Raw genomic sequence first — 27,677 nt, forward strand, 5'->3', positions numbered from 1 at the left:
TTTGGAATGAGTCCAGTCAGGAAGCGGAGATTTTAAAGATCTTTACACTCTTAACCATGTAAGTTAGTTTAATACTCTTTAACCACATTTCGATTAAATTATATGCTGTTTTCAATGTTTTTGTTGTTGTAGGTATTTATTTTAAACCCGATGTTTTTCGTTATGTTCAGGAATTTGCAAAGTTAGCTAGCTAAGTAGCTTGTTGTTGGTGAAAAATAATCTAAGAGCTCCTGAATTTGAGTTTATAAAAACATTATTAAAACTAACAAGCTTTTGGTTTAGTAAACGTCATCCATATATGTGGGGGGGACATACTAATTCCTTAATGATATGGTTCTCAGAGTGTTTGCTAAACATGATAGGCTTTTACGTTTCCAAGGAGACGCCTACGGAGTCCATGAGGGGTCAGGCGCAATAAAAAAAAAGCGCGAATTTATTTTCCGCCTCTGGAGAGTGTGGGGTTTTAAAGCTTACAGATACAGCCTGGTGTAGAGATTCACCAACAGCCTACAGGACTTTAAGTTCTGCCGTGAGAGAGCGGGAGAGAGACGGTGTGTAATGGGATTTTTCCTGTTTAGATGTTGGAGTGGGCGTGGTCAGGATGGAACCAGCTGTGTTACCTCGCTGGGAGATGGTCCTGTACTGGTTCCTGTCCTTCACCTCTCACCTCTACTCCTTCTACCAGCTTCATCTGTTCTCTAAAGGTACAACACCCTCCTTCACACTCGCTCTCTCCTTCAGCTTGAGGCCTGGTAAACCCATTACAGGATGCCAATCCATTGCAAAACACACACACACACACACACACACATACACACACACTACAGGCAATTTTTGGAATGCCAGTTAACCTAATCTGCATATCTTTAAAATGTGAAAGGAAACCCACAAACCATAGGGAGAACATGCAAACTCCATGCACACAGACTCGAGGCAGGAATCGAACCCTTGACCTTGGAGGTGCATGGCGACAGTGCTGACCACTAAGCCGCCGTGTCACCTCAACAGTATTCAGTTTAATTTAGTTAACTTAATCTAAATTATGAAACACACACACACACCATTCGCACTGTTGCAGTAATATCTCTGTAACATATATGATAATTTACACTCAGATTACACGCTAAGATTGATTTTAGGACAGATTCTAATTTTTGAGATTTTTGGGCTGTAAGCCAAAATGTGAACAAAAAGGCTTGAAATATTTCACTTCATGTGTAACAAGTGTAGAATATATTAGACTCTTACTTTTTAAATGAACTTAGTCCCTGACCCATCCTTACTCTGTGCAGTTTGTATTAAAACGTCTATAATGTACAAAAGAATTTACATTTTACAAATAGTTTTGACTTGGTCACACTGTAGCATCTCCAGCTGTGGTATGTTGATACAGATGTTTAAAGATGTATTCAGTTTAACTGGCCAAGGCAAATTTCCCCTCTGAGACAATAAAGGATACTTTATCTTATATATATTTTTTCTCTTATCTCTTCAATTTTTGACACTTTAAGATGTTACATATAATAGGAGACAGTAAATGCTTTTTGGCATTTTAAAGGTTAAGAATAAATACAGTGCAGATGTATGCACAGAGCTTAAAGTTCTCTGAGACATAAATTCACCCATGTGTCAGTCTCTCCTACCCACATTTTCGACACATACCAAAAATACCTCATATATCTCTGCTTTAGTGCCCTGCCCTTAAATCTATGCTACTACTTCTAACGACGTGTGGGTTTATGTTTACTATTAAAATATTAGCATGCTTAATTTAACAGGACATGTTAAATCAAAGTGTCAGAACGTGCTACTAACAGTATGTCAGGAAATTTACCTTTAATAATACTGCACTATATTTTTTGCAGTGATAAAAACTATAAGGTACAGGTAAAAAAAAATCCCTAAAGGTAGAAGATATTGAGAAAGCCGTACAGACTGATATAGCTGTACATTTTCGCTACTGATAGGAAATTCTGGCGGCAGAGGGGGAAAAGGAATGATAGAACACTGGATTTCGGGCTCAGGCCAGGTCTGTTTTGGATTTAAAAATAGATATATCGTGTCTATGACAGGAGTTTTACTGTCATGAAAATCCTTAAAAAGTGAAAGGAATTTAGAAATCCAGAAATGTAATGGAAAATGAAGCATATCAGAAAAAGTTGGAAAGGGCGAGGGGAATTATGCCTCTGTCTAATTTTATCATCTTATAACTTTAACCTGCTTTAAACCCAGTGGCACAAGAGGCGGTAATTAGATGATTAGTTAAGTCAGGTGAGCTGGGAGATGTTAAAACAATACAGTGTGCAGGGCAGGGGGTTTTACAGATCCACACACCCAGTGAGGGTCCAATGTCTGACAGTAAACACACTCTATTCTCTCACACTCCAGCAGCACCTCAAATGTAGACACACTTTCATAGAATTTTATTAAGTTATTTATTTAAATGTCATTTTCATTTTTCATTTTATTATTTCTATTTATTTTTTTTCTCTGTGATTTACTGTTTAATATTTTAATATTTCAAATGGTGATTATTATTGTATTTATTCTCATTTTTATGACTTGTATTGATGTATTCAGGCACACACACACATACACACACACACACAGGGTTTTTGGTCACTGAAAATAGAGGTTGGAATGGATGATTTTGTGGGAAAAAGCTTTCTCTGTTTTTGTAAGCTTTTAAAAAGAAATCTCTTTTCTCTTTTCACATTTAAATTATTTATTTATATAAGTTTTTTTTTCATGCTGTTTCCACCTCCTCCAGCTGGGGGGTTTTAGTTACAAGGTTTTCTGAGTGCATCAGGACACAGGAGCGTTTTGGGCTAAAAGTCAGGCTGATGTCAGCTGTCTTATTTTATTTATTTATTTTTTTTTAAAGTGCAAATTTATACTGGGTTACAAAACACACCATGTTAGTACGATTTACATTCTGGTCTCGTTAGTACACTGATATGAGATTAGGTTCTTTATACTGTTCTGTAAAGCAGCTTCATGAGCTTCAATGTTCATTCCTTTCACAGGCCGAAGTTGTTCGGCCCAAAAACACCCACTAGTGGGTGTGTAATTGTGTGTGTTCTGGGTTGGATTGACACCCCCATCCAGGGTGTACCCACCTTGTTTCCTAGGTCCCCTGTGATAGGCTCTAGGCCTCCTGTGACCCCACACTGGATAAGCAGCTCGAAAATGAATGGGATTAAATAGATCATCTGTAGGTATGATGGTAGTGACCATTAGGTGGTGCTGTGGTTCTGTCTCAGTTCTTGCTGTCTTTCTCAGTCTCTCTCTCTCTCTCTCTCTCGATCTCGTGAACGTGTTGTGGCTCCTGCTGATGAACCTGCAGGACAACCTTCTGTCAGGGTGATGAGAGGTTTTACACTGGGAGCAACCTGTGGTGAAGCTGTTGGGTGTCTTCTCATGAGTCAGCAGAACAGAGTTTGATCTTGTGATTACTCACACACACAGTGATAACGCTTATGTCATGATACGGACAGAGCTCCTACACACTACACTAAAAGAAACAAAATATGTGACACTACATCAAACAACTAACTGCAATAGTAAATCATCACTAACACTGTAGTAGGGATATCGTAATGCCAGAGTGATTATCTTTATGTAGAGCGCAGCTGTATAACAGGAAATGTGTTTTAGTTAACAGGAAGGCCCCTGTGTTGAGGTTACACACTGAAATCACACTGAAATTGTCGGTGGTGATTTTAGTTTTATAACTGCAGTCACACGCTGTCACAGTGATACTGTGTGTATAAATGCAGTCCAGAGCCTCCTTATGCGTTCTAAGAAGAGCTGTTTTTAGGTATCACATGACTCTATACACTCAGCGCCTCAGGAGCAGCGAGAGTCTCCATGTGATGAGAACTCCAACCAGAGTTCAGTCTGACTCCAGCAATAATAAAAGCTGGCCACATCCACAGAGCTTACTGATCCTCATCTCCTCATGGTAATTCACAAGCTCAGAGTATATAAGTGCCATCAAATCAAAAACTTGCTTGAGTAAGTTTAGAACAAAATGACTGCAAATAAGAGTTTGTTTTATCTGTAGAATTGTGTGAAGCTTTGTGTAATTATTTGAACTCTAGGTGGAAGCTGAGCTGTTGGATACTAACGCAAGATCTGTTCTGTTAATCTGTTCTACTCTCTTATATCCGAGTGATGTCACTTGCTGTTTTTTGGGTACAGTTTTATCAGAATGGATGTGTCTTTTAGTGATTTTGTCCTGAACTCTGTCTTCTCCTGAGACATAACCAACATTCAAACAGAATTATGGCATAATGGGTCAAATTTCATCACTTCCTGTTTGTGTAACGTGTAGAGCATGAGGAGACCCTGGACAGAGAGGGGCAGCTGGAGAAGAGCTTCTTGATCCGAGGCAGCAGAAAGGTATGAGATGATACAGGACTACCTTTATGTTTTATACACATATGCATGTTTTCTGTGTGCAAATGTATGTAAACACTGTGTGTGTGTGTGTGTGTGTGTCTGTTCACAGGATGGTGCTGATTTTGAGTGGAGTTTTTGGAATGAGTGGGCGTGGCATTCTCTTCTCTGGTCTCTGATTGGTCATGCTGTGGTGTCACATCTCTCCTGTGTGTGTGTGCCGCAGGTGAGCATTTAATTCCACAGTGTACTGTAAAGTGTGCGCCCTGTGCTGGAAATGTTGGTTAAGGGAATTTCCTTAACAAAATCCCACCCTTTAGAAAACCTTGCGACATCACCTCCTCTGGCCGTTACCATGGTAACGAACGTAAGACCACAGATACCTGTTGTTGTACTGAATTTAAATACTGAATATCTATTGAGACAAAAAACTGATACTATAATAAATGTCTACACTCCTAAATAAATATTAATATAATCTCAACCTCGATAAAAATGATAATAACTATATAAATTCCTCTTCGGTCTCTATTTTATCCTGGACTTCAGCGAGGCTCAGTGAAAATGTTGTGTGTCCACATCTGGTGAATGACCCATTTGTTCAAAGGCTGTACAAAGGCTGCTTTAAACCGAGCAGTTCTTAACATGGCCGAACACCCTGTACAATCTACCCACCGATCGGAATGCAGCTAGGACCCCAGTCATGTCCAACATCTAAACCTGATCTTAGACACAAATTCTAAAGCCTGTATTCAGTGAAAGATTTCTGTCACAGAGCTGCTCAACTGACAGACTCGGGAAATCCTTTGTCCCCAGAGACATTCGGCTTTTTAACACCTCTCTACAGGGGCATGAGAATGTGGCCTATGAGATCTAGGCTTAAGGCTTATATATGACATACATCTTGGTGCTACCTGCACAACTCCCATCTTTTGGCTTCAGGGTTTGCTCACTTACTCTCAGTATAACATATTATGCCAATACGCATAGATCAGCTGTCACTTTCATTGCTGCACAATTATTTCTATTTGCACTGTTGTCATTTGTCATTAATACAAGTGCACATTAAGGGCTGCACTGCATTTTGCTTATTTTTATACTTCTTTTCATAATTATTACTTTTGATTTGTAAGCTTTTATATATATATTTTTTATAATTTATTAAATATATCTTATATATTCTTGTAGTTTAGTATTGCACTGACAACTTTGGTCAGCTGTCACATTACCCTGTGTCTACTGACGATACTGTGTGTAAGATATGCAGTGTGTAGTCACATGTACAAACCTGTATTTGTATTACTTCCCTCATTGCTACTGGATGTCTGGAATTTTCTTCGAGATCAATAATGTATCTATCCATCCATCATCTGTTCATCCATCCATCCATCCAAACATGTCCTTCTGCATTTCATAGCATGTTGACCGATCAAGACGGTAACACATGCTGTCATGACTGATTTACAATCACATGATCTGGTGTCATCCAGATGAGAAAAGATCATGGGTTCTGGTTCCTCTTTAGGTTTCTCCCTCAGGGCCCCCCTGGGTTTTTTATTCAGGAATTGATAAGCATATTGTTTGACAGTTACCAAGGTTTTCACCCTGCTGAAGTCCTGTAAAACTGTGTGTTTGTGTGTGCCCACATGTGATACAGTTGAGGAAAGCTGTCCTAACAGTCTACGGTGTTCTGTGTGCCTGGTGGCTGCTCGGCTCGAAAGGTGTGGCCATTCTAATGCTTCACCTGAGTGTTTCATTGGCTGTTGCTCAGCTGCGGAGCCCCGCCCTTTCCTGGGGCTGCACTCTGTTACTGCTTTCTACGCTACACATCGGCAGTGTGCAGGACACACAGGTGTGTTTTCTGTGTTTTGTGTTTTATGTGTGAGAAAAAAACACCTCTCTCTGCTTGGCTGCTGAACTTTCCTGTATGACCCAGTAATCCCTCTTATAGCGACTGGTGCTGTATAAACGAAGCTCTTTATGACTAGAGAATGATGTGTCCTGAACTGTGTCCACAGCGAGGCTGGTACGATTCAGACGAGCGCTATTATCTCCTGACGTTCAGCATCGCAATGTGTGTGTTACGCTGCGTCAGCTTCAGCCTGGAGCTGTGCTGGAGCCCTCTGCAGGACAAAAAGGCCAACAGATATTTCTCTTTTCTGAACTTCAAAACATTTCTAACACAACTCTACAACCTGGTCTCATACTGTTTCTACCATCCACTGTTCTACAACGGCCCCATCATTAACTACAACCATTTCAGCCAACAGGTGAGTAAATGTGTATAATGTGTGCACACACACACAAACACACTCAACCTTTAGGAATATGCACCTTGGTGCTCATATTGGTACGAGTAACCTAAATTGATGAGGAAACAATTCATCATTCTAAATCTAACTTAAATGAGGCAAATAAATAGTCTGCGATGGACTCAGTCAGTCTAAACCCTTCCACTCTCCCCTGATGAAGTCCTGTGCTCTGTTGAGTCAGAAAATACGTATAACTAAACATGGGCATTGGTGGCTCAGTGGTAGGTTTCTTGCCTGCCATGTGGAAGGCCCGGTTCAATTCCCACTTATTGCCCAAACCCAAGCCACGGGATGCAGTGCCAGTGCCAAGCCCGGATAAAATGCAAGGGTTGCATCAGGAAGAGCATCCGACATAAAAACTGTGCCAAGTTGTTGTGCGGATTGGATGTTCCGCTGTGGCGACCCAGCTGAAGGACATCAAAAGCAACAGCAACAGCAACATTTCATAAAGTTAAATAATGATATAAATCAGTTAAGACAAGATGAAAGCTTCTTTCTCGCCCTGTGTAACCCCTGTATCGTTTCGACCATTTTTATCGAGTGGACTGAAGATTCAGACTGCTATGGTAACTATATAATCCTCAGGCTGGTACATTACTGTACTGTATTTTTAAAAGTTTTAGTTTTAAAATGTATGAAGTTGACCTCTTAAAGGGACCTCAGGATGTGTGTGTGTGTGTGTGTGTGTGTGTGTGTGTGTATGTGAATGAGAGAGATATTTGTCTTTAGGCCAGGGGTTAAACGCTGGTTACTTTAACGAAACCAGTGCTGACATACACAGACACACAGATTGCTGCAGGTTAATGCTTAATGATCCTCACATTGTCCTTCTGCTCATTCCTTGCACCTCTCTCTCTCTCTCTCTCTCTCTCTGTAGATGGAGACTGCGGTGTGTAAGACGTCACCAGTAGTGTTGTTGGGCAAAACCTTGCGTGTATGTGTGTGGTGGTGTTTAGCTGAGCTCATGATCCACTTCATGTCTATGCACAGCATCCAGAACAATGAGACCTACCTCACCATGCTTCCTTCCTGGGCTCTGGGTAAGCGTGTGTACTGTATGTGTGTGTGTGTGTGTGTGTGTACATTTCTAGTCCAGTCTAAAACATCCAACTCCACTTCTTTGTTTAGGTATGCTTTCTTAGGTATGGTTTAGTTTTCATACCTAATTTGTACCGTGCTTGAGCACCGCACCATGCTTGAGCACAGACCTGAGCAGGGTACGCTGTTCCATACCTGGGTATAATACAGTATTCACATCACTTTGGGGTCAGGTGTACTCGGATCCGTGCCTGAGACCGTAGTGTGAAGGCAGTCTAAGACATTAGAACAGACTAGAACTCCTGACTTGTTATTTGCAGTGGACCTGATCCTTGTGTCTTCCAGAGCTTCATCTTCAAGTATTACTGATAACAATTACAAAAAATGCACACTAAATGTTTTAGTGACAAATATTGCAGTTATTCAAGTTTTGCACCAATAATGTCTTGTGCAACGCCCACATGTAAAACACAGACACTCCTACTGCCGTAATAAACACGGAGATGTTAGTCCCGTCCGAATGCCTACATAAAATGACAGACGTCGTCTGAAAAAAAATTCTAACTCAAACGTCGTTTGGAAAACTAGTCCCGTCCAAATAGGGCTTTAGATTGGTTAATGCAGGAGGGGTGAACTGATGACACCTGCTAAAAGAGCCCTGACCTTCTCCCGAAATACACGGTACCATGTCATACTGCAGATTCTGGGGCTTCCTGAGTTTCCTGGATAACATGTCATAATTGGACATGATTGGTCCAAATCTCTAGCAAGTCTTGATATCATATGACCTGATATTATCTGATATATACTGTATATAGTGTAATATAATAGTGTGTTTAATGCATACAAATGTAGTTGATCACACCTCTCCTTCTGTGCTCCCTCTCCCCCCACTCCCTCTACCTATGTAGGAGGCCTGGCTCTGGCTCTCGTACAGTTTTTCTACGTGAAGTACTTAGTGTTGTTTGGCATTGTGTCCCTGCTGATGGAGTTGGATGGTATTGAGCCTCCGCCACTGCCCCGCTGTGTGAGCACCATGTACAGCTTCCGAGGAATGTGGAGGTGAGACACTCCCTTTCTCTTTCTTTCTCTCTCTCTCTTTCTGACAGCTGTGTGTTTGAGAGGGACATGTGGACATGTCTTTAAATAGGACAGGTGGGTGTGTATTTAAATTCGACAGGTGGGTGTGTATTTAAATTCGACAGGTGGGTGTGTCTTTGACGGCACAGTCTTTGAGAGCAGTGTTGCCAGATGTACAACAATTATTGTATTTGTATGTAGATGTACGATCAATAATTATAAAAATCCCTAATTGTACAACAATTTCAAGTTTTGTGATGGATGTGATGACAGCGTATATAAAATATATAACTACAGGTGAAACTCGAACAATTGGAATATCCTGAAAAAGTTCATTTATTTTAGTAATGCAACTTAAAAGGTGAAACTAATATATGAGATACTCATTGCATGCAAATCAAGATAGTTCAAGCTGTGATTTGTTATAATTGAGATGATTATGGCTTATATTCATGAAAATTTTACATGCAATCAATAAAAAAAGGATTGTACAAAAAACATATCGGATCTTTAAAAAGTATAAGTATGCATATGTACTCTGTACTTGGTTTGGGCCCCTTTTGCAGCAATTACTGCCTCAATGGCATGGAAGCCTGTGGCACTGCTGAGGTGTTATGGAAGACCAGAATGCTTCAATAGCGGCCTTCAGCTCTTCTGCATTGTTCGGTCTCATGTCTCTCGTCTTTTTCTTGGCAGTGCCCCATACATTCTCTATGGGGTTCAGTTTGCTGGCCAATCAAGCACATTAATCCCATGGTCATTGAACCAGGTTTTGGTGCTTTTGGCAGTGTGGGCAGGTGCCAAGTCCTGCTGGAAAATTAAGTCAGCATCCCCATAATCCTCTGTGGAAGGAAGCATGAAGTGTCCAAAATCTCCTGGTAGACGGCTGCGTTGACCCTGGACTTAATGAAGCACAGTGGACCAACACCAGCAGATGACATGGCTCCTCAAATCAACACAGACTTTCGAAACTTTACACTGGACTTCAAGCATCTTGCAGTGTGTGCCTCTCCATTCTTCCTCCAGACTCAAGGTCCTTTGTTTCCAAATGAGATGCAAAGGTTGTTCTTATCAGAAATGAGGGATTTGGATCACTGAGCAACAAACCAGTTCTTTTTTTCTTTAGCCCGGGTAAGACGCTTCTGACGTTGTTTGTTGTTCAGGAGTGGCTTGACAAGAGGAATACGACATTTGAAGCCCATGTCCAGGGTCCGTCTGTGTGTGGTGGCTTTTGATGCACTGACTCCAGCCCCAGTCCATTGCAGACATCCCTGCTGCTTGTGCACCTTTTTCTTCCACACTTCTTCCAGATAACTTTCTATTTATGTGCTTTGATACAGCACTTTGGGAACTTCTTTTGCAATAACCTTTTGAGGCTTTCCCTCGGATTAGAGTGGGAAACTTTGAGCCTAGAATATTGAACCTTTTTACAATATAAAAATTTTCTAATCATCTCCATTATGACTAATCAAGGCTTGAACTATCTTGCTTTGCATGTACTGAGTCTATTCATACAAACATGTTTCACCTTTTAAGTTGCATTACTGAAATGCACGATAACTTTTGCACGATATTCAAATTTTTCGAGTTTCACCTGTAGACTTATTCCAGTTAGACCGACCCTGTTAAAGTATGACACCAAAAACTCACTCGTTCACTCACTCATCACTTGAGAACTGTCGCCTTGCATCTTCTGGGTCCGGGTTTGATTCCCGGTTAGGTTCGATTCCCGCCTCTGTGTGCATGGAGTTTGCATGTTCTTCCCGTGCTTGGTGAGTTTCCTTTGGGTACTACGGTTTCCTCCCACAGTCCAAAAACATGCAGATTAGGCTAACTGGTATTCCCAAATTACCCTTAGTGTGTGTGCATGTTTGTGTTCCCTGCGATGGATTGGTACCTAGTCCAGGATGTATTCCGCATTGTGCTCCAAGTCCCCTGGAAACCAATCCATATCTCTACTCGTGAGATCTCGATCTCGTGAGACAGCTGCTGTCGCTTCCTAACCAGTGCACAATGTAGTCCATGTAGGCATAAGAAGTGATGCTTAAAAACAATTGGTTGAACAGTTCTGTGGTCTCCGTACGCATTGTTTGATTTTTTAAATTCCTGGCAACACTGTTTGAGAGGGCCAGGCCTTTCGCGATTACTGACCCATATTATACCCAGTAGTAGTACCTGTGATTATCTGCAGGGGGCAGAACTGTACCACATGAACGCTAATCCTTCTGTACAGACATCCACTTCGAGCATGCATGTACACACACACACACACACACAGACACACACTCACACACACACTTTTCACTGCTGTTTTGAAGCTTCAGTGTTTTGCTTTTGCGTCTCTTCACCAGTTTTCAGCAGCACCTCGGTTCTCTCCGTTCTCTCGAGAGAAAACAAGCTCGTACACGCATACTGTCTCCTGTTTCATCTCAAACCGTTAAACACACTCCGTAATGTGCTTCTGGAACATTCTATAGTTCATTATGAGTTTTCTGTAGGGAGGTAAAGTTTAATTGCAGCATGCCAACAAAGTGCTCTGAGACATTCTTAATATAAGGACTAAATTACAGTGATTTCCAGGAAATGTAGTGTTTAATCTAAGAACTGTAGCTGCTTTCATAACTCAAAACTCATCAACATTTCCAGGATTTGAGGAAATGACGACAGTCAGTTTTATTACAGATCATTTTAGAGCGGATAATTATTATTATTTTTTCTCAGTTGAAAGTGAAGAGTTTAAACTTGATTAGAAGTCTAATGGTTTCACAATGAGAACATTTACAAGGACTCCAGAGAAAAGTTTAATCTTTCTCAGAATTATATAACATGCCACAATTTAATAAATGATTCCAGATATTCTTATGCATTACATAGTTTTATCTAAGCGTTCAACAGAAACATTTAAGGTGAATTCCAAAAATCTTAATTGTCTAGTTGAAGATTTTTTTTTTAAGGATTCTGTTAGACACTAAAATCTAAACTAATATTTTTATTTAGGTTTTTTCATTAAGCTACTCACATATGTACACATTATATATTCCATGATTCCTGTGTTTCTAGTTCATTTGCTATAGTCGAAGTGGCTGTATTTTACACGTGTGGGCCTGTAAGAGCCCCTGAACATCTGCGACTTTCATCAAAGATGTAAGAGCACTTACAAAGCCCTTTCTAGTGAGTTGAAGAAAGGCTTTGAAGTGTCTTCTGGGCCATAAATACACTATAAAACTAAAGCAGAATTTTTTTTTTTTCATTAGTGCATATATTCTGTCTTTTATTCCACTCATTCTAAACACATTAAATTCTTCAGTGGTGTCTGAAACTGTAAACAGTGCTACCTTCTCTGCGAGAACCGAACTGTTTCTAAAGCAGACTTGTATCCTTACATCCATAGCCCTGAGTGTAAGGAGCGCACTGAGGGGGATCAGTGACCTCAGAACTCTGAACTCACTCATTCTTAAGTTCTGTTCAGTTAAGTTGATCATTTAAGTACATTAATTCTTGTGCAAACTGATGGCATATATGAGAATTCCAGTATTTCATTTAGGTGTTTTACACTGTTCTGAAGAATTTCCTTTACTCTGTCATCATCCAGAGAAATCTTATGTATACCCGCGCTCTCTCACTCTGTCTCTCTTTGTGAGGTTAACTTAACCTTGACATTATTAACCTTCCCAATAGAATAAAAGGTAGTAACAGTTAAAATATGTAATATTACAAATGTTTCTAATATTTCATAAAATCTGTTAATAAGAACAAAAGAAAGTAAAAGGAGCGAGCGTATTGTGCATCATGTACAGCAATACTTCCCTATGTGTAAACTGTGCTCCAACTGTGTGTGTGTTTGTTCTTTGGGGAATTAAACACCACAGTCAAGCTAATTAAATCTGTAGGAAATAGGACCAGGTGTGACAGAGGCGTTAAAGCACTGAGCTGTTAACTGCAGTGGTTTTAGCTGCTTAAAATACAGGATAAAGTTCTGCTCTCGATGATTTCTCTCCTGATCCAATCTATTTAAGGAGAAACGTCAAAACTTGTGTCAGATCAGCAGCTCATGCTCCAAAATCCACATCCCGTCTAGTGTGACACTGGCTATGGAGGACACAGGAGATTAATTAAGGAAGCGTGGTCTGGTGTCACTTATGTGCAGGGCTGTTCTCCACTTCATTTCTCACGTGATTAAATTAATAGATATGTTTCCAGGCTCAGTCCTGCTTTGTGTGTTAAAGCGGTTTGTATCCAGCTCTCGTACACTTTCCTTCATCTTTTAGCACTCTTTCCCCTCACACTTAATCTTGACATCAAGATCTGATTTATTTACATGTATACAATTATTAATCATGTCAGCATACTGATATTGTGTTTAATAACATTAGTGCATTCTTTTAGGTTATTTATTATATATAAACTACCCTGCTGTTATGTTCTGTATTGGGATTATTGATTAAATCTATATAACAGCAGCTTTAACAATAGTGCAGGGTTATATTAATTCGCTCATTTAAATATGTTATTGTTTCTATGGTAACATTATTCACAGTGACATGAACAGTGCATGCTTTACATTATTAAAAATATCATTTAGTTTTACAAAAATCTTAAAGAGGTCCTATTATGCCATTTTGAAGGTTGCTAATATTGCTTAATGAGTCTCTTAAAACAGGTTTACATGTATGCAGCGTCAAAAAACACTTTAGTTTTTTCCAAAAATAGATTTAATTTGACCCCATTTCTAAATGATTCATAAACGACTCGTGTAAAGCAGTTCAAAGATTCAGTCTGTCTAAACCCCTCCTTTCCGTGAGCCCTCACTGCTGTGATTGGTCAGATGGCGCAGTGATTTATGTCAACGGTCAACCGTTACAGCGTGTGTCAGAAAACGAAACGCCCATGACCATAACTGAATGACGTCTCTGGAGACCCGTCAATACATAGAAAAGATGGCGTCGTTTTACTGTGTAACGACCAGCTAATTTTATATTAACTGTGGCTACAAAAATCGAGAGGTTTTTATCTTTGTGTCGGTGTTTCGTTAAAAGGCCGGTGAGCAAAAAGGACAAGGACAAACACAAACAAGTAGATAAAGCAAACGTGTATTGCACAAAACTAAATGAAGGAAACGAAAAAGGTGCACAACAACCAAACAAAGATATAAACAATATTTACAAACTATATATAATAAACGTTATGTGTATGTGTGCGAGTGAGTGGAAAATGTCAGAAGTCCGTGTTTATTGTATTTGTGTTAGAGGAGTATGGTTCGGTCTCACCGGGGTTAATGAAGGCTGGGAGGCCGATGACAGAGGGTGAGAAGTCCGGGGAATATGTCCAATCAAAGATAATCCGGTTACAAAATCTTCGAAAGAAAATGATCCACAACAATCTCTTCTTCTCTTGTCCAAACAAATAACTGCAGCACAGTTCCACCATTACTACTCCTCCCCCTCGCTCTTCTACGGCAAGCCCAGAGGGAAAAAATGCATCAGCACAGGCGAAGTGCGCCTTGCCACTTCGCGAGTTTTAAGTTCAGATTTGGTAAATGATGGAGAATAAACAGTTAAAAAGGATTTTGTGTGCTCTCGTTTTTATTGTTTTTTTATATTACAAAGTGTTTGGGCGAACCTGGCATAAATGCTCCGTCACATTAACAAGAGTGTGGTAACGTTAGTGGCGGGCAAGTTGTTTGTAACGTAGAACACGGTGGGCGCGCAATGTGTTCGCAACGTAGAACGTGGGCGGACATTATGCAAATATGTTACGGAGTGACATGGATCCGTAACAGAGTAAAAATAGATTTGCTAACGACTCGTTTAGGCGAATGTGAGCAGATTTATTTATTTTTTAATAGATAAAAACCTCCATTTATCATGCACTGTCAGCGTCACAGGTGGTGCAGATAGTTTATGTTCATACAGCTACATGACACACTGCATGAAAGATCATATTTGAAAAAACATAATAGAACCTCTTTAAATATGGAGACGTTCCTGGGTAAGAAGCATTAGGGTCAGCGTTTAAAGAAATTTTTTAAATTATTTTAGGTAGATTTGTAACTTTGGGTTGCACCATATTATTTTATTTTGTTATTCTAAAGAGAAATAAGAGGTAAATTTTGTAACTTTCTTAGTACTGTCCACCACCTTCATAGTTTATTCTCATCACTTTTTAACTACATAGTGCTGATAAGAATTAAAAAAACTACTTTTATCCCTGTTAATTACACTAACCGTCGGTCTCCAGCTCCATCAGTTGTGGTTGGTTAGCTCCCCACGGTGCGGAAGGATATGTATTGGTATAGCAAAATCACTGGTCAAATAAAGAAACAAATCATAATCTGTTGACAATAAATGGTGTTTGTGGAATCGTTGTATAAAAGCTACATCGCGCTTGTGCAGATGTACTAAATATCAGCATGGCTGTGATACTGTATCTTCAGTACTCCGGCTACGTCCTTGTGCCTTGGATGACATCACAGCCATGCTGATATTCAGTACAACAGTGTGATATTGCTTAAATTTGCATACGTGCGAATGCATGTTTTTTCAAGTAAACACTATTCAATTTATTTATTTAGAACATTTAACAATGGAAATTATCACAGCACATTTGTAGAAATCTGCATTTAGATTGATCTTTGTCCTGGAGGAACAGTGTTTTGTTTTACAGCATACTGAACTTTATATGGGTAAAAGCCTACTTGACTTGACTTATCAGGCTGGACTTGACAGTGGCAGGAAAAACTGCCCTGAGATGATCCTCGGACAGTGATGCTATAAATCATTACTCCTTTGTGATTGTTTACTGTAGCATCAAGCTGTGCTAATGTGCTGCTTAAGTGTGTTGAGAGAAGCTTTAAATTAAGCTCACTGTTGATTTCAATGAACTTAATAATGTCTATGTGAACTTATCCACTGTATGATGAAAGGCACTTGAGGATAGTTTTTGCAATAGCAATCATTTAGCTGTCCAACAATTCAATTTAATTTTATTTATATAGAGCTTTTAACAATGGTCATGGCCTCAAAGCAGCTTCGCAAAATGAAAAGAAAGTGTGTATGAGTGAGGGGGGAAAATGTGTTTAGATAATAATGAGATTGTGAGATTATCCCTGATGAGCAAGCCGAGGGCAACAGTGGCAAGGAAAAACTCCTGAGATGGAAATAGGAAGAAACCTTGGGAGGAACCAGACTCAACAGGGAGCCCATCCGCATTTGGGTGATAACTAATATTACTTTTTTAAGTAAGAACCTTTATAATCATTTTCATGTGGTACTGTCAGCAACCTCTGGGCTACAGAAGGAACCTGTCAGCAACCTCTGGGCTACAGGAAGAAACTCCAGCTGCTCATGCAAGTGAGAGAACACACATTATTAGGTATACTCCCGTCTGTGATCAGTGTATATTTAATGCAGTACAAGAAGGGACTCCAGCAGGGCTAAGCGTGACAGCAGAACTAAAAAGGAGAGCTAGAATAAAACATGATCGACTGGAATCTATAATACCACCAAGTTGTTTTTTGTTGTTTTTTACTGCTGCAAATGATGAAACAGAAAGGCCATCTAGAGTTAGTGTGTGATCAGAAACCTTACTTCTACAGTATCTGCATGTGGTCCTAGTACTTATACTTCTTGTTAGAATTAATCAGGAAGAAGTTAATATGTGTCCAGTGTTCTTTACACATCCCTCAACTTAATTAAGCTGGTGTTGCTCATCTGGCTTTGCTGAGACATATAACTGTGTGTCATTAGCATAACAGTGGAAACTAATCCTGTATCATGCTTCAGAATTATGTTGCCAAAAGGAAGCATGTAAAAAGAAAATGGCGGTTTAGTTTGAAGGCCTTTACATTCTAGCTTTTGAGCAGTCTGTTTGAAGGTGCATGAGAGCTCATGTTTTCTTGCTACTTATTTTTTTTTTCAATTGGAGCTACATTATCTAGAGTGTAACGGAATCTTTACTCTAAACATTCAGTCACCCGATGGAGTCCTGTGGAGTGAGACAGTGATAACTTTAGAACATGACATTGCTGGATTGTATGTAGTAATTATTGGGAACAACTGGTCTTTTCTTCTTGTTTTGGCTGCTTTGGTTAGGGATCCTACAGTGGATCATTTAATCAGCATATTTTTGGCACAGGTTTTACGCAGTATTGGGGGTGTGGGATGGTGTAGATGTATGGGTGTGATGGTCAGGGGCTCACATTCTTTTTAGCCCTCCTTGTGATGACAAGTGTGGTTCCAGATGCTAGAAATAAACTATGTTAAAGTGATTAAACATTCTAATCATCTATTATTTCCCCAATTTCAGGTACTTTGATGTGGGACTATACAGATGGCTTATCAGGTACGTGTGTGTGTGTTTGTCAGGCTGTGTATGTTTCCATGTGTCTGGGTAATCTTATGTAATATGTGTGCCTTTCTGTCTGCTTCCTACTGAGGCAAAGTTCACACAAATAAACTGCCCTTAGGTTTCTCTTACATTAGTGATATCCCACTTCCCCATGCTGGTGTCCCTCTCCATACTAATGTCCCACTTCCCCAGTTCCTGTCAGTATGGATAGATGAGAGCCATACCGCTTTAGTGTCTATTCTCCTGACCATACTTCAGATCTGCATGTGTAGAATCAGAGGATGACGATGGAGTGACAAACTGGAGTCACGCCAGTGTGTGAATATGCACATATGAAATGAAGCTGTAATGAGGCAAATGCAGATTTCTGTCCATGTCCTTATACTGAAATTGAATATATTTAGAAATGCAAATAAGCAAACATATTGAAAAGTAATTTACACACTAAGCTGAAGTGGAAAAGGTCTCTCTCTCTCTCTCTCTCTCTCTTTCTTTCTTTCTGTGTGTGTGAGTGTGTGAGAGTGTGAGTAAGTGATTGAGTGAGTAAGTGAAATAAATTATTGTCATGTTGTTGTGTCCCTCTAATGGTCAATCTCTTGTTTTGTTGGTTTTCCATTTTTATTTATTCAGTATTTAGTAACATTTAGTAATCTGATAAAAGTTCTCGTTTGTGTGTGTGTGTGTGTGCACGTGCGTACAAATAACACTCTAGCATTTTAAAGTGTAAATAAAGAGAAAGTCACCAGTTCCACAAAAAAAAGCATCACTTCTGCTACATTTGGGTTCATAAGTATTGGAACAGTGAGGCAGTGTGAGTGTGTGCAGCTCTACTCCACCACAGTTGGTGTGTAATGAAGCAATCAGGATAAGTGAAGTGTGGACTTTAATTCAATGCTTTAATTCAATGGTTTTAACACGCAGCATTATCTGTTTGGGATCTATAGCTTTTTTTAAATATTATTTAATAATAATTAAACACTCTGCCCATGAGTGTCACATATCTCACTCCTACAAATAACATTCATCACTCTAACCTGTCTCACTCTCACAAATCACTCATTCCCTCTCCTTCACTCTCACCTATCTCACTCTCTGTAAGAGCACTCCATCACTCTTCTCCTGGTCTTTAGACCTCAGTGATTAAAGCACATTGGTTCTCTTGCTTTATCGCTCCTACTTACTGTGTCTGATACGATGTGTGTAGAAGTGAGCTGCCACCTTATCTACATAATCAGAGTGCGTGTGTGTGTGTGTGTGTGTTAATGTGTGTTAATGTGCTTTTAAATGGACTGCAATTGTGTGATGAAGAATTCAGAGTGTGGAGGTGTGTGAGAGGTTCCTGACTCACAGACACTCTTAAAAAAGACACACACACACACGCACACACTCTGTACGCACAAAAGACTCTGTAGTGTATTTGCAGTTTTGTAATTTTAAACCTTGCTCTCTTCTCCTTCTTTAATCATAGAGCTATTAAAAAAACCTCATAAGTGCAGCAATCAGAGCAGCCACACAGTAAATACACCATTCTAAGTGTGTGTGTGTGTGTGTGTGTGTGTGTCTGTCACACTCCCTCTCTGTTCCACTATCTTGTTCTCTTTCTTTCTCTTTCAGTTCAGTGTAACAGCACTTTATTGGAATAAATGTTGAATACCACAGTGTTGTCAGAGCAATTAATACAGATAGGTTACTAAAAACATGATATCATTAAAATACACAACTGTATTTATACAAAAACACAATAAACATCAACTAAACAGATAATGAGCATTATCACACCAACAAAATCTGAAAATATCTATATATTGGTTCCTCGGGCTTTCAGACACTGACACACACTTTGTAGAGTGAAGGTAGTAGTTGGACCTTGTTATAAAATTATGTTGATTTTTTTTTTTCATCTGTTAATTTGGGGATTTTCGTGTTTATTTGTCATGTGCAGGAAATGTCAGAGAGAACCGTATGTTAAAATAATTTTTGTCGAGGCTTAGCTGCTCTACAGCTGCATCTTAACAGGGGAGGGGGGGGGGCTACACATCATCTGGGTAGAGAAGAAAATTGACTTCTGTGATTTTAGGGTGAGCAAAGGGGCTAAAGATTGTAACACTGCTAAATCATTGATATGACTATTGAATACAAAACCCTGGCAGGGTTGCAGACTTCTATTAAATCTACCAACAAATTCACTATTTTCAGCGTGCTCAGCCCCAGTTTGTTGCAACTCCTTGTAAGACTCAGTCACGCATCCTGAAAGCCTTAATGGATTGAGGAAAAATACTGTATCGTTGTCTGCAACTTTAGGATTTTGACAGAGGGGTCCATACCACCTATGGTGTGAACTTGAAGAGGAGAGGCGTGTAGTTTTGGGCTTTTCAAATCTGTAGCATGGGATGTGAAGCTCTACAGTGAGCCTAGGACCACCCATTGTCCGGGGAATGGATTTTTGGTTGCTGGTGACGGTCTGAAGGCTTTTCCACACAGCTGATTGCGCATTGATGGACCACATACCGCTCAGCTTGATGGTGTACACTCCTAGTCAAAAGTATAAACACATCTTCTAACTCCATGGTCATTCCTGATTTTTATTTTAATTAAAGGCATCCAAAATAGCCAGTAATCTCCCTTGTACAGTTAATATTGAGGTGCTACTTACAGTATGGTCTATAAAGCCTTCATAACTGCTCTAATCTGAGGTGCTGGTTGTTATTTAGTGATTTTTCAGGCTGGTAACTCTAAATGAACTTCTCCTTTGCAGCAGAGGTAAGTTTTGGTTTTGCTTTCCTGGGATGGTCTTCATGAGAGCCAGTTTCATCATGGTGCTTGATGGGTTTTGGAAAGGCACTTGACAATACTGTTTCTGCAATAACTATTCCAGAATAGATGACCATCATGTCTTAAAATAAGAACTCACTGTTTGTGTAGTTGTTACTTAATTACCAATTGCCATGTGTTATTTCTTAGTTTTGAAATCACCAATATTATTCTAGAACGTAGAAAATAAAACACAAAACATTGAATTAGAAGGCGTGTCCAAACTTTGGACCGGTACTGTAGGTTCCTTTGGCAGTTTTGAGTGTTTCTTGTGTGATTGTAAAGCAACCAGTGGCTCCTGTTTAGACCGTTTGGGATTGAACCGGAGCTTTTAATTTTTGCACTTAACATGTGTCTTGGTGAAATCACAGGAGTCCTCACAGAAGGTGATATAAGCTGTTACAGTGCCATTTATTTGTATTTATCCAGACTGCATGAGGCATGCTTAAACACACTCCGGGTAGTGTTTCGCAGACAGTTTTAAAGTGTGTACTTTGTCTCATTAGTCTAGTTCTTTACAGTACTGACTACATATTTGGTGCACTTAAGCTTCTGCTTTAAGGCTGGGAGAAGATGGGCATACAGTAGAAGATGGACTATTCACTAAAACAGATTTGGATCTACTGGTTATTTGCCACACAAAAGCTAATGCACACTTGAGGTGGACTATAAACCTCTACCAGCATGACTAAGGACGATTCCCGTGGCCAGAAACATAGTTTACAGAAAAGTGATTCTAGGTGAACTGCATGATGTTGTTAGCACAGTGACATTTCTACCTTGGCTGATGCAATAGCAGATTTTGCCCCTCTTGACTCCCCTGACAGCTACTGAATGCGCCTCAACAAAAGCAAGTACTTCATATTTCTTATTTTACTCATATTCCTAAGATGAAAAAGGCATTCTTTGTAATATTACCATCTTCCCGGATACACGTTTAAACAGAAAGGTCGCTCAGAGTTAATATAAAATATAAACCTTACCGCTGTGGTCCTGGTGGGAATATTTCTGCTTTGTCAGAATTAAGTGGAAACAAGTTACTCAACATCTAGTGTCTAATGTTTTGGCTAAAGCATATAGCTACAGTATATCTTTGACATAATAGTGGAAACAGACCATGTTTAAGAATAACTTAAATAAGACTTGTGCCAGCAGAAGGATGTTCCCTTAAAACTCTTACAACATGTTTAATATTTAAGGGGAATACTATGATCAATGGTGACAAAAGCTGCACTAAGGTCAAGCAACACAAGCAAGCAGACACAACCCCGATCAGAGGTCAGATGATTTTGAAGAGGAAATTAGTGAATAAGTTCAGTCTATTGTCTGAACAAAAAGCATTAAATAAATGATTTTTGTTGCACTACTAAGGTTATCTGAATTTGTATAATTATTCTTAGTTTTGTCAGTAAATAAGAATCTAGACCTGTTTTTGTAATCTTAACACTGAAATTGAAGAACAAGCGGCGCAAGTGGATATTCATGAACATCCCCATGTAGGCTGGCTTAAGTACACTTAACTGAGGGCTTTATTCATTTCTTCTTTTTTTTTTTTTTATACCCGGGCGCTTTTCAGCACTACTGCAACTTTTCAAGTTAGTAAAAGGATATGTGGGCTTTAAGATGGGATTAATATAAGGACAGTGAGTGGGATTGTCTGATAGGGGAAGAGAGAGGCAGAAGCAGGGTGCAGTTTTGAAGAAGGAAAAAGGATGGAAAAAGGCACAAAATGCAGATCACATGGGCAGTGGAAAAATTGTAGTATTTTAGCAACTTGAGTAAAATATTCTTGAATCCAGGGAAACCTATACTCTATAATATAACACACACATATATATTCTATATTCTATATACTGTATACTATAAGAATCTGTCATTTTTTAAAATAAGATTACAAATAACCAAATACGAGTGTATTAAACTCATTTCTAATCAAATGATACTAAGATTGCAAGCGAAAAAATGTCTTGTTCTGTTTGCAGATAATTTTGCCAGTTGTTGTTTTTGCCTGCACAACATTGACTTTCCTTAACAGTGATGTGAAAGACTCGTTGATTGTAGTTGTTGCCTTCTAGGGGGCAATTACTTTTTCACATGGTGCCAAGGAAGTTTTGGACAGCTTTTTCCCCTTAATAAATGAAATCATCATTTAAAACCTGACTTTGTATTTTCTTGGGTTATCTTTGTGTAATTATAAAATTTGTTTGATGATCTGAATTATTTAAGTGTGATAAATATGCAAAAATAAAAAAGGATAAATAGTTTTTCACTTCACCGTATTTTATGAAATTATAGACAGGTTTGGCTGGATTCAATATTTGATTTGCTTAGGTGTCATTTTTTTGCAGTGGGTTGTGTAAGGGTATGGGGTGGCTTTTGTAGAAGAAGAAGGTCAAGGTTAATGAAGACAAGGTTAATGAGTGTGTAAGTGAGCAGAAAGAGTTTAAAGTGATACAGGGAGCCAGGAGTGTTTGGTGTCGCCCGGACCAGGTGTTCAGACGGGCGGTCCAGGTCTGAACCAGCTGGAGCTTACAGAGCGATGATGAGCTGATGCTGATGAGGCAAGAGTCAAACTAATCAGTGCAGCTGGAAATTAAACTATGCATAAGAGGTTCATCTGCAGAGTAGGAAAGGGTGTTTAACAGAAGATCTAATGTGAGCATTAAATAATGAGGAAGGGTAAAAAATTCCAAAAGTACAAACTAAGAAGGAGAAATAACTATCTCATTAATCTATAGAGTTTAAGGTCCTGGTTTATTGAGGATGGAGATAAATCGATTGAGGATTTTTTTTCCCCGTCTTGATTTAATAAATGTTCATCCCGAGTTTGGTTTCTGATAAACAGGATGTAGTGTGATTATGGGATGATTTGGTGCCGAGTTGGATTTGGGTGCCATCAGCACAGCCATGAACATCAAGATAGAACTGACAGCAGAGCAGTGAACTCAATTATCATATTTCGTGTACATGCCACTGAAGCGACACACACTAATTAATCAGTGTCGTACACTCTAGAGTCCATCTTCATCAATGTGTGTGTGTGTCCAGGTATGTGTACGTTCCTTTGGGTGGGTCTCAGCATGGGCTTTTCCAGAAGCTTATCTCCATGGCGATGACGTTCGGCTTTGTGTGTTTGTGGCACGGTTGCCATGACTACCTGCAGTGCTGGGCCCTGCTCAACTGGGTGTGTGTGTTCATAGAGAACATCATCACACTCTTCCTCTGCTGGCGACCTATTCATCATGCCATTGTAAGTACACACAGGGGACATGCAGAGTGTTTGTGTGTGTGTAATATATCTGCAGTTAGCAACATGCACCTTGTTAAAAAAAAAACATTAAAACATAGTGTTTAACCAACAAAGCATATAACAAAAATATTAATACACACTCTTTCTGTCTGTCTGTCTGTCTCTCTCTCTGTCTGTTTTAATAGGTATGTTTTTTGTCTCCACCCATGAGAAGGCGTGGCCTGGCGCTTATCTCTGCCTTTTCCACAGCTATGCTAATTTTGTCCAATTTGGTGTTTCTCGGAGGAATTCATATCGGCCGTGTGTACTGGGAGAGAGTGTTCATGCAAGGTATGTTACACACACTAGTAACGAGTGTTGGGTTCTTGAGCAAGGCCCTTAACCCTCAACTGCTCAGATGTATAATGAGATCAAAATGTAAGTCGCTCTGGATAAGAGCGTCTGCCAAATGCCTAAATGTACATGATATAAATGAGTGTTACTAAACTACAGCCTCAGTTACAGGACAAACATTGAACTCACCCACACTAATGGGACAAACGCTAAGCTATGACCACACCAATGAGGAAAACGATAAACTATCGTCACACTAATGTGACAAATGCTACAATAGGGCCATATTAAAGAGGACAGATAATGACCTATGGACACAGTAAAAAAGCAATAAACAACAGTCACACCAGTGGACTAGTGTAGACACGGCACTAGGGGGCGCTGTTTGTTAAAGAACACTCTCACTCTATACATTAGGTTATTTTTTCCTCTACAGAGTATGTGACATTTTCAGTGTTTGAAAATGCTTGACCACAGTGTGCGAGTGAGCGTGTGTGTGTGTGTGTGTGTGTGTGTGTGTGTGTGTGTGTGTGTCAGGCTGTCTGGACATGTTTAAGTGTCTGTTGCCATGGCAAATGACAGATTAAGTAGCCAATAACTTTGTGACAAAGCTGAAGGGCAATCAGAGGGGATGACACACACACACACACACACACACACACACACACACACACATTGTGGTCAAGCATTTTCAAGCACACAAAAATGACTTTTATCTTTGTGTTAATATAGTAACAGAAGCAGTCCTTTTTTTAATTTATAATCCTTATTATCTAGATGTTAAATATATAACTCAGACTCTCTCTCTCTCTCTCAGGCTGGTCCTCCATGGCAGTTCCTGTCCTCGGGTGTCTGTACTTTTTTGCGCAGGTTGGACTGGAGATGGACAGTAGAAAGACATGAAGACTTTGTGTGAATTTGATCTTCCTTTAGTAAGACAGACAGGTGGCGTGTGAAGACTAGGGGGGATTTCTTGTCCCTGATCTGGAGTTCGGTCTCAGACAAGGTGCCTCAGGTGTGTTGCTGTTGACTCTGAGATGTCCAGAGTGAGTGCTGACACCACCTGTCTCCAATCCAGCTCAGGATCAGCACCTCATCATTTTCACATGAGGATTTATATAATTCTTTAGTATTGATTTTATCTGTATTAATGATTTTATCACAGTTCAGCACAGAGGACTGAATCCTTGCTGCTATCTGCTTAATGTGACCTGTTCAAGTGCTTCCACCTGACCACATACTGTTTAAATACACAGATCAGCCACAGATTTAGACCCACTGCAGGTGAAGTAACACTGATTATCTGGTTACAGCTGCACCTGTCAGGGATGGGACACATTAAACAGCAATGAACAGTCCGCTCTCAAAGTTGGTGTGTTGAAAGCAGGAAAAATGGGAATGCAGGAGTTGAGTTGAGGGACTTTGACAAGTGCCGGATTGTAAGGTTTAGACAACTGTGTCAAAGAGTCTTCAAAACTGCAGCTCTTGTGGGATATCCCCGGTCTGCAGTGATCAGGACGTACAAAAAGTGGAGCAGAGTGGTCAGGCTGACACATGGCCATCGCCAAAAGCTTCAAAAATGGCAACGTGCGCATCAGAACTGGACCAAAAAGCAGCGAAGAAAGGTGGCCTGTTCTGATGGGTCGCATCATGTGGATGGCCAGTGTCATTTACCAAGAAAAGAGATGACACCAGGATATGAACTATGGTAAGATGGCAGGCTAGCTAAGGCTATGTGATGCTCTGATCAATGTTCTGCTGGGAAATCTTGGGAACTGCTATTTTGATGCTAGTTTAACTCGTACCACCAACCTTAATATGGTTCCCTTCTGCATCTTTAAACACACTTTGTTCAGGAACAGTTTGAGGAACATGATCAAGAGTTCGAGGTGTTGACTCTGCCTCCAAAATCTCCAGGTCGGCGTCTGTGGGATGTGCTGGAAAAACACGTCTCATCCATAGAGGTTCCACCTCACAACTTACAGGATTTAAAGGATCTGCCACTGATTACTTGGTGCCAGATACCACACACAGCTTCAGAGGTCTAGTGGACTCCAGGTCTCGATGGAGCTGGGCTGTTTTAGGGGACTACTGTATAGAATATTAGCTCGATGGATTTAGTGTTGTGGGTGATCAGTGTATGCAGACTCTTACTCTCTGTCTCTCTCTGTGTGAACAGTCAATGGAGGACGTAGTTGTTACTTGTTCAGTCTCTAAGACAGCATTAATGATGTATGTTCTGACGATGTATGATCACAGATATCTAAAAAAAATTGGTCACAGAGAAAACACTCACACGGAACATCAGCTTCTTCCTAACAACGCAGCTCAGATTCACTCCACTTTAGTGTTAGATTCAGGCAGGGGGTGTGGCCTGATGTTTTGAGGCAGAGAATGTACACTAGTAGTCATTTGGATGATAATATATTTTGCATATGATTTGCATATTTAAATGTTTAAACCATGCATCATTATGCTTTTTATTTGCTACGTGAAACAATCAGAGCTCGCTGTCACTCAGCAGAATCAGGTGGTGCTCCATGCTGCATAACTAATCTTGTAGCTGTATGTGTGTCTGTGTGTGTGTTTCCTGATCACACACTCTTGTCTTTCTCTTAGATGTGCTGCCAGGTTTTTTCAACTTTACATGTCGAGCTCCCAACCTCTCCGCTCTCTCTCTCTCTCTCTCTCACACACACACACACACACACACACACACTTTTCGCCTTAATTTTTCTCTTTCTCTGGATATTGTACTCTCTCATTTTTACTCGTCTTTAACCCCCCCACTGGGATAGTGTGTTACTGGTTAGTGTTTTAGGTGGGAGTGTGTTAATAGTTAGTGTGTTAGGAGTTAATGGGTTACTGGTAAGTATGTTAGGGGTTAGCGTGTTACTGGTTAGTGGGTTAGGGGTTAGTGTGTTCGGGGATACTGGATACTGGCCCTCCAGGACTGAAGCTGAACATCCATGTGTTAGTGAGCTTCCAAGTTGTTAGTGGCTTTTTGTGTATGATCCGATCCAGCTCGATCCAAATTAGAGAGGGTGTAATTCTTTCTGTGCAGGTTTGTCCCACAAGGGGGTAGTATTAGGTGAGTTAAAAAGTTTCTGTAAGGGAAATGTGACTTCTATTCCTGATCAGTAAACTTTGTGAAAAAATGCTCTCCCTCCTGTCTTTACTTTATAATCCACTGGGTCTCTGGCTGTGGAAGGAGCTCTGATTGGCTCACATTTCAAATGTAGTAAAGCGTAATACCCAATCACAGGTAATACCGAATCCTTGTAACAAAAAAAGATGAGATGTCTGACCTATCTTCAAGGTTGGAGAAAAATACCTAAGTTTTTAGCAGATTGAACACTTCACAGTGGGCAGAACTACTTTGCGCAGGACAAAAAAGCTAACACCCATGCTGCTAATGTAATTAACATGAAAATATTGTTAACACTAGGCCTGACCCTGCTGAAGGTGTTAGCGCTACCAGCGACACAGGAACACACGGAGGCCGAGAAACACTACACAGGTAAAGGGCAACATAGAAAGGAAATGTTAAAAATAAACATTGTTGTTATGATGACTGACCTGAGGAACAGCAGCATGAGCTCACACCCATGGACAACGGAGAGATCAGATCGAAGGAGCCAAAATTTTGGGGCAGTTCAGAAGCCCCGTGCCACCGGTTTAAGGACCCGCATATCACAGCACAGATAAACGATTCTCATAGTAGACAAAAGGTAAAAGAAAAATATCACTCCCAGTCTGTCTTTAAGATAACACAACATTTTATAAATGAACACAACATGATAGAAAAAACGGGAAAATGCAAACGCCATCTCGTCATACACAACATTCAGATCCACAGGGGTTTGGGGTTTTTGGAGGGTGTGGGCTGTGGGTATGATGAGGTTTAAAATCATATAAAAATGCAAAACTTATGCATTAAAGTTATTTTAACATCTTGAGAGCCAGATCCTTCTGTTTTTCTTTATTAGCATTAGAGGTAAAAAAAAAAATCTCTCTCCCTCATTACTCCTCATCTGTGACTTTCTCACTTTTTAGCTTCCATGTCTCCTTCTCTGGGACTGACAGAGGTGGACCTATATAGTGCA

At 40.0% G+C, this 27,677-nt stretch overlaps 1 protein-coding gene across 2 annotated transcripts; it reads left to right on the forward strand.

The window, feature by feature from the left end:
* hhat (hedgehog acyltransferase) lies at positions 1-27,530 on the forward strand. 2 transcript variants are annotated; one of them, XR_008361848.1, is made up of 13 exons: positions 1-58; positions 579-704; positions 4,337-4,404; positions 4,514-4,627; positions 6,059-6,253; positions 6,420-6,671; positions 7,591-7,753; positions 8,663-8,813; positions 17,136-17,171; positions 23,037-23,238; positions 23,424-23,568; positions 24,389-25,279; positions 25,428-27,530. XR_008361848.1 is itself a non-coding variant. In XM_053509244.1 (12 exons), exons 2-12 carry the CDS (start codon positions 602-604, stop codon positions 24,472-24,474), a joined length of 1,515 nt encoding a protein of 504 aa, XP_053365219.1. In that variant the 5' UTR covers positions 1-58; positions 579-601; the 3' UTR covers positions 24,475-25,361. The 2 variants fall into 2 exon arrangements, 1 of the variants encoding a protein (XP_053365219.1); XM_053509244.1 differs by lacking the exon at positions 25,428-27,530 and having other exon boundaries at positions 24,389-25,361.
* Positions 27,531-27,677: the final 147 nt, after the last annotated feature.

Source organism: Clarias gariepinus, chromosome 13, assembly GCF_024256425.1.
Source record: "Clarias gariepinus isolate MV-2021 ecotype Netherlands chromosome 13, CGAR_prim_01v2, whole genome shotgun sequence".
NCBI classification, from domain to species: Eukaryota; Metazoa; Chordata; class Actinopteri; order Siluriformes; family Clariidae; genus Clarias; species Clarias gariepinus.

What these genes read in the sequence shown, in the direction of transcription:
- hhat (XM_053509244.1), top strand. Translation starts at nt 602, where the DNA reads ATGGAACCAGCTGTGTTACCTCGCTGGGAGATGGTCCTGTACTGGTTC. An exon ending in ACAACCATTTCAGCCAACAG is followed by an intron (nt 6,672 to 7,590) that starts GTGAGTAAATGT and finishes CTCTCTCTGTAG; the next exon opens with ATGGAGACTGCGGTGTGTAA. An exon ending in GGAGAGAGTGTTCATGCAAG is followed by an intron (nt 23,569 to 24,388) that starts GTATGTTACACA and finishes TCTCTCTCTCAG; the next exon opens with GCTGGTCCTCCATGGCAGTT.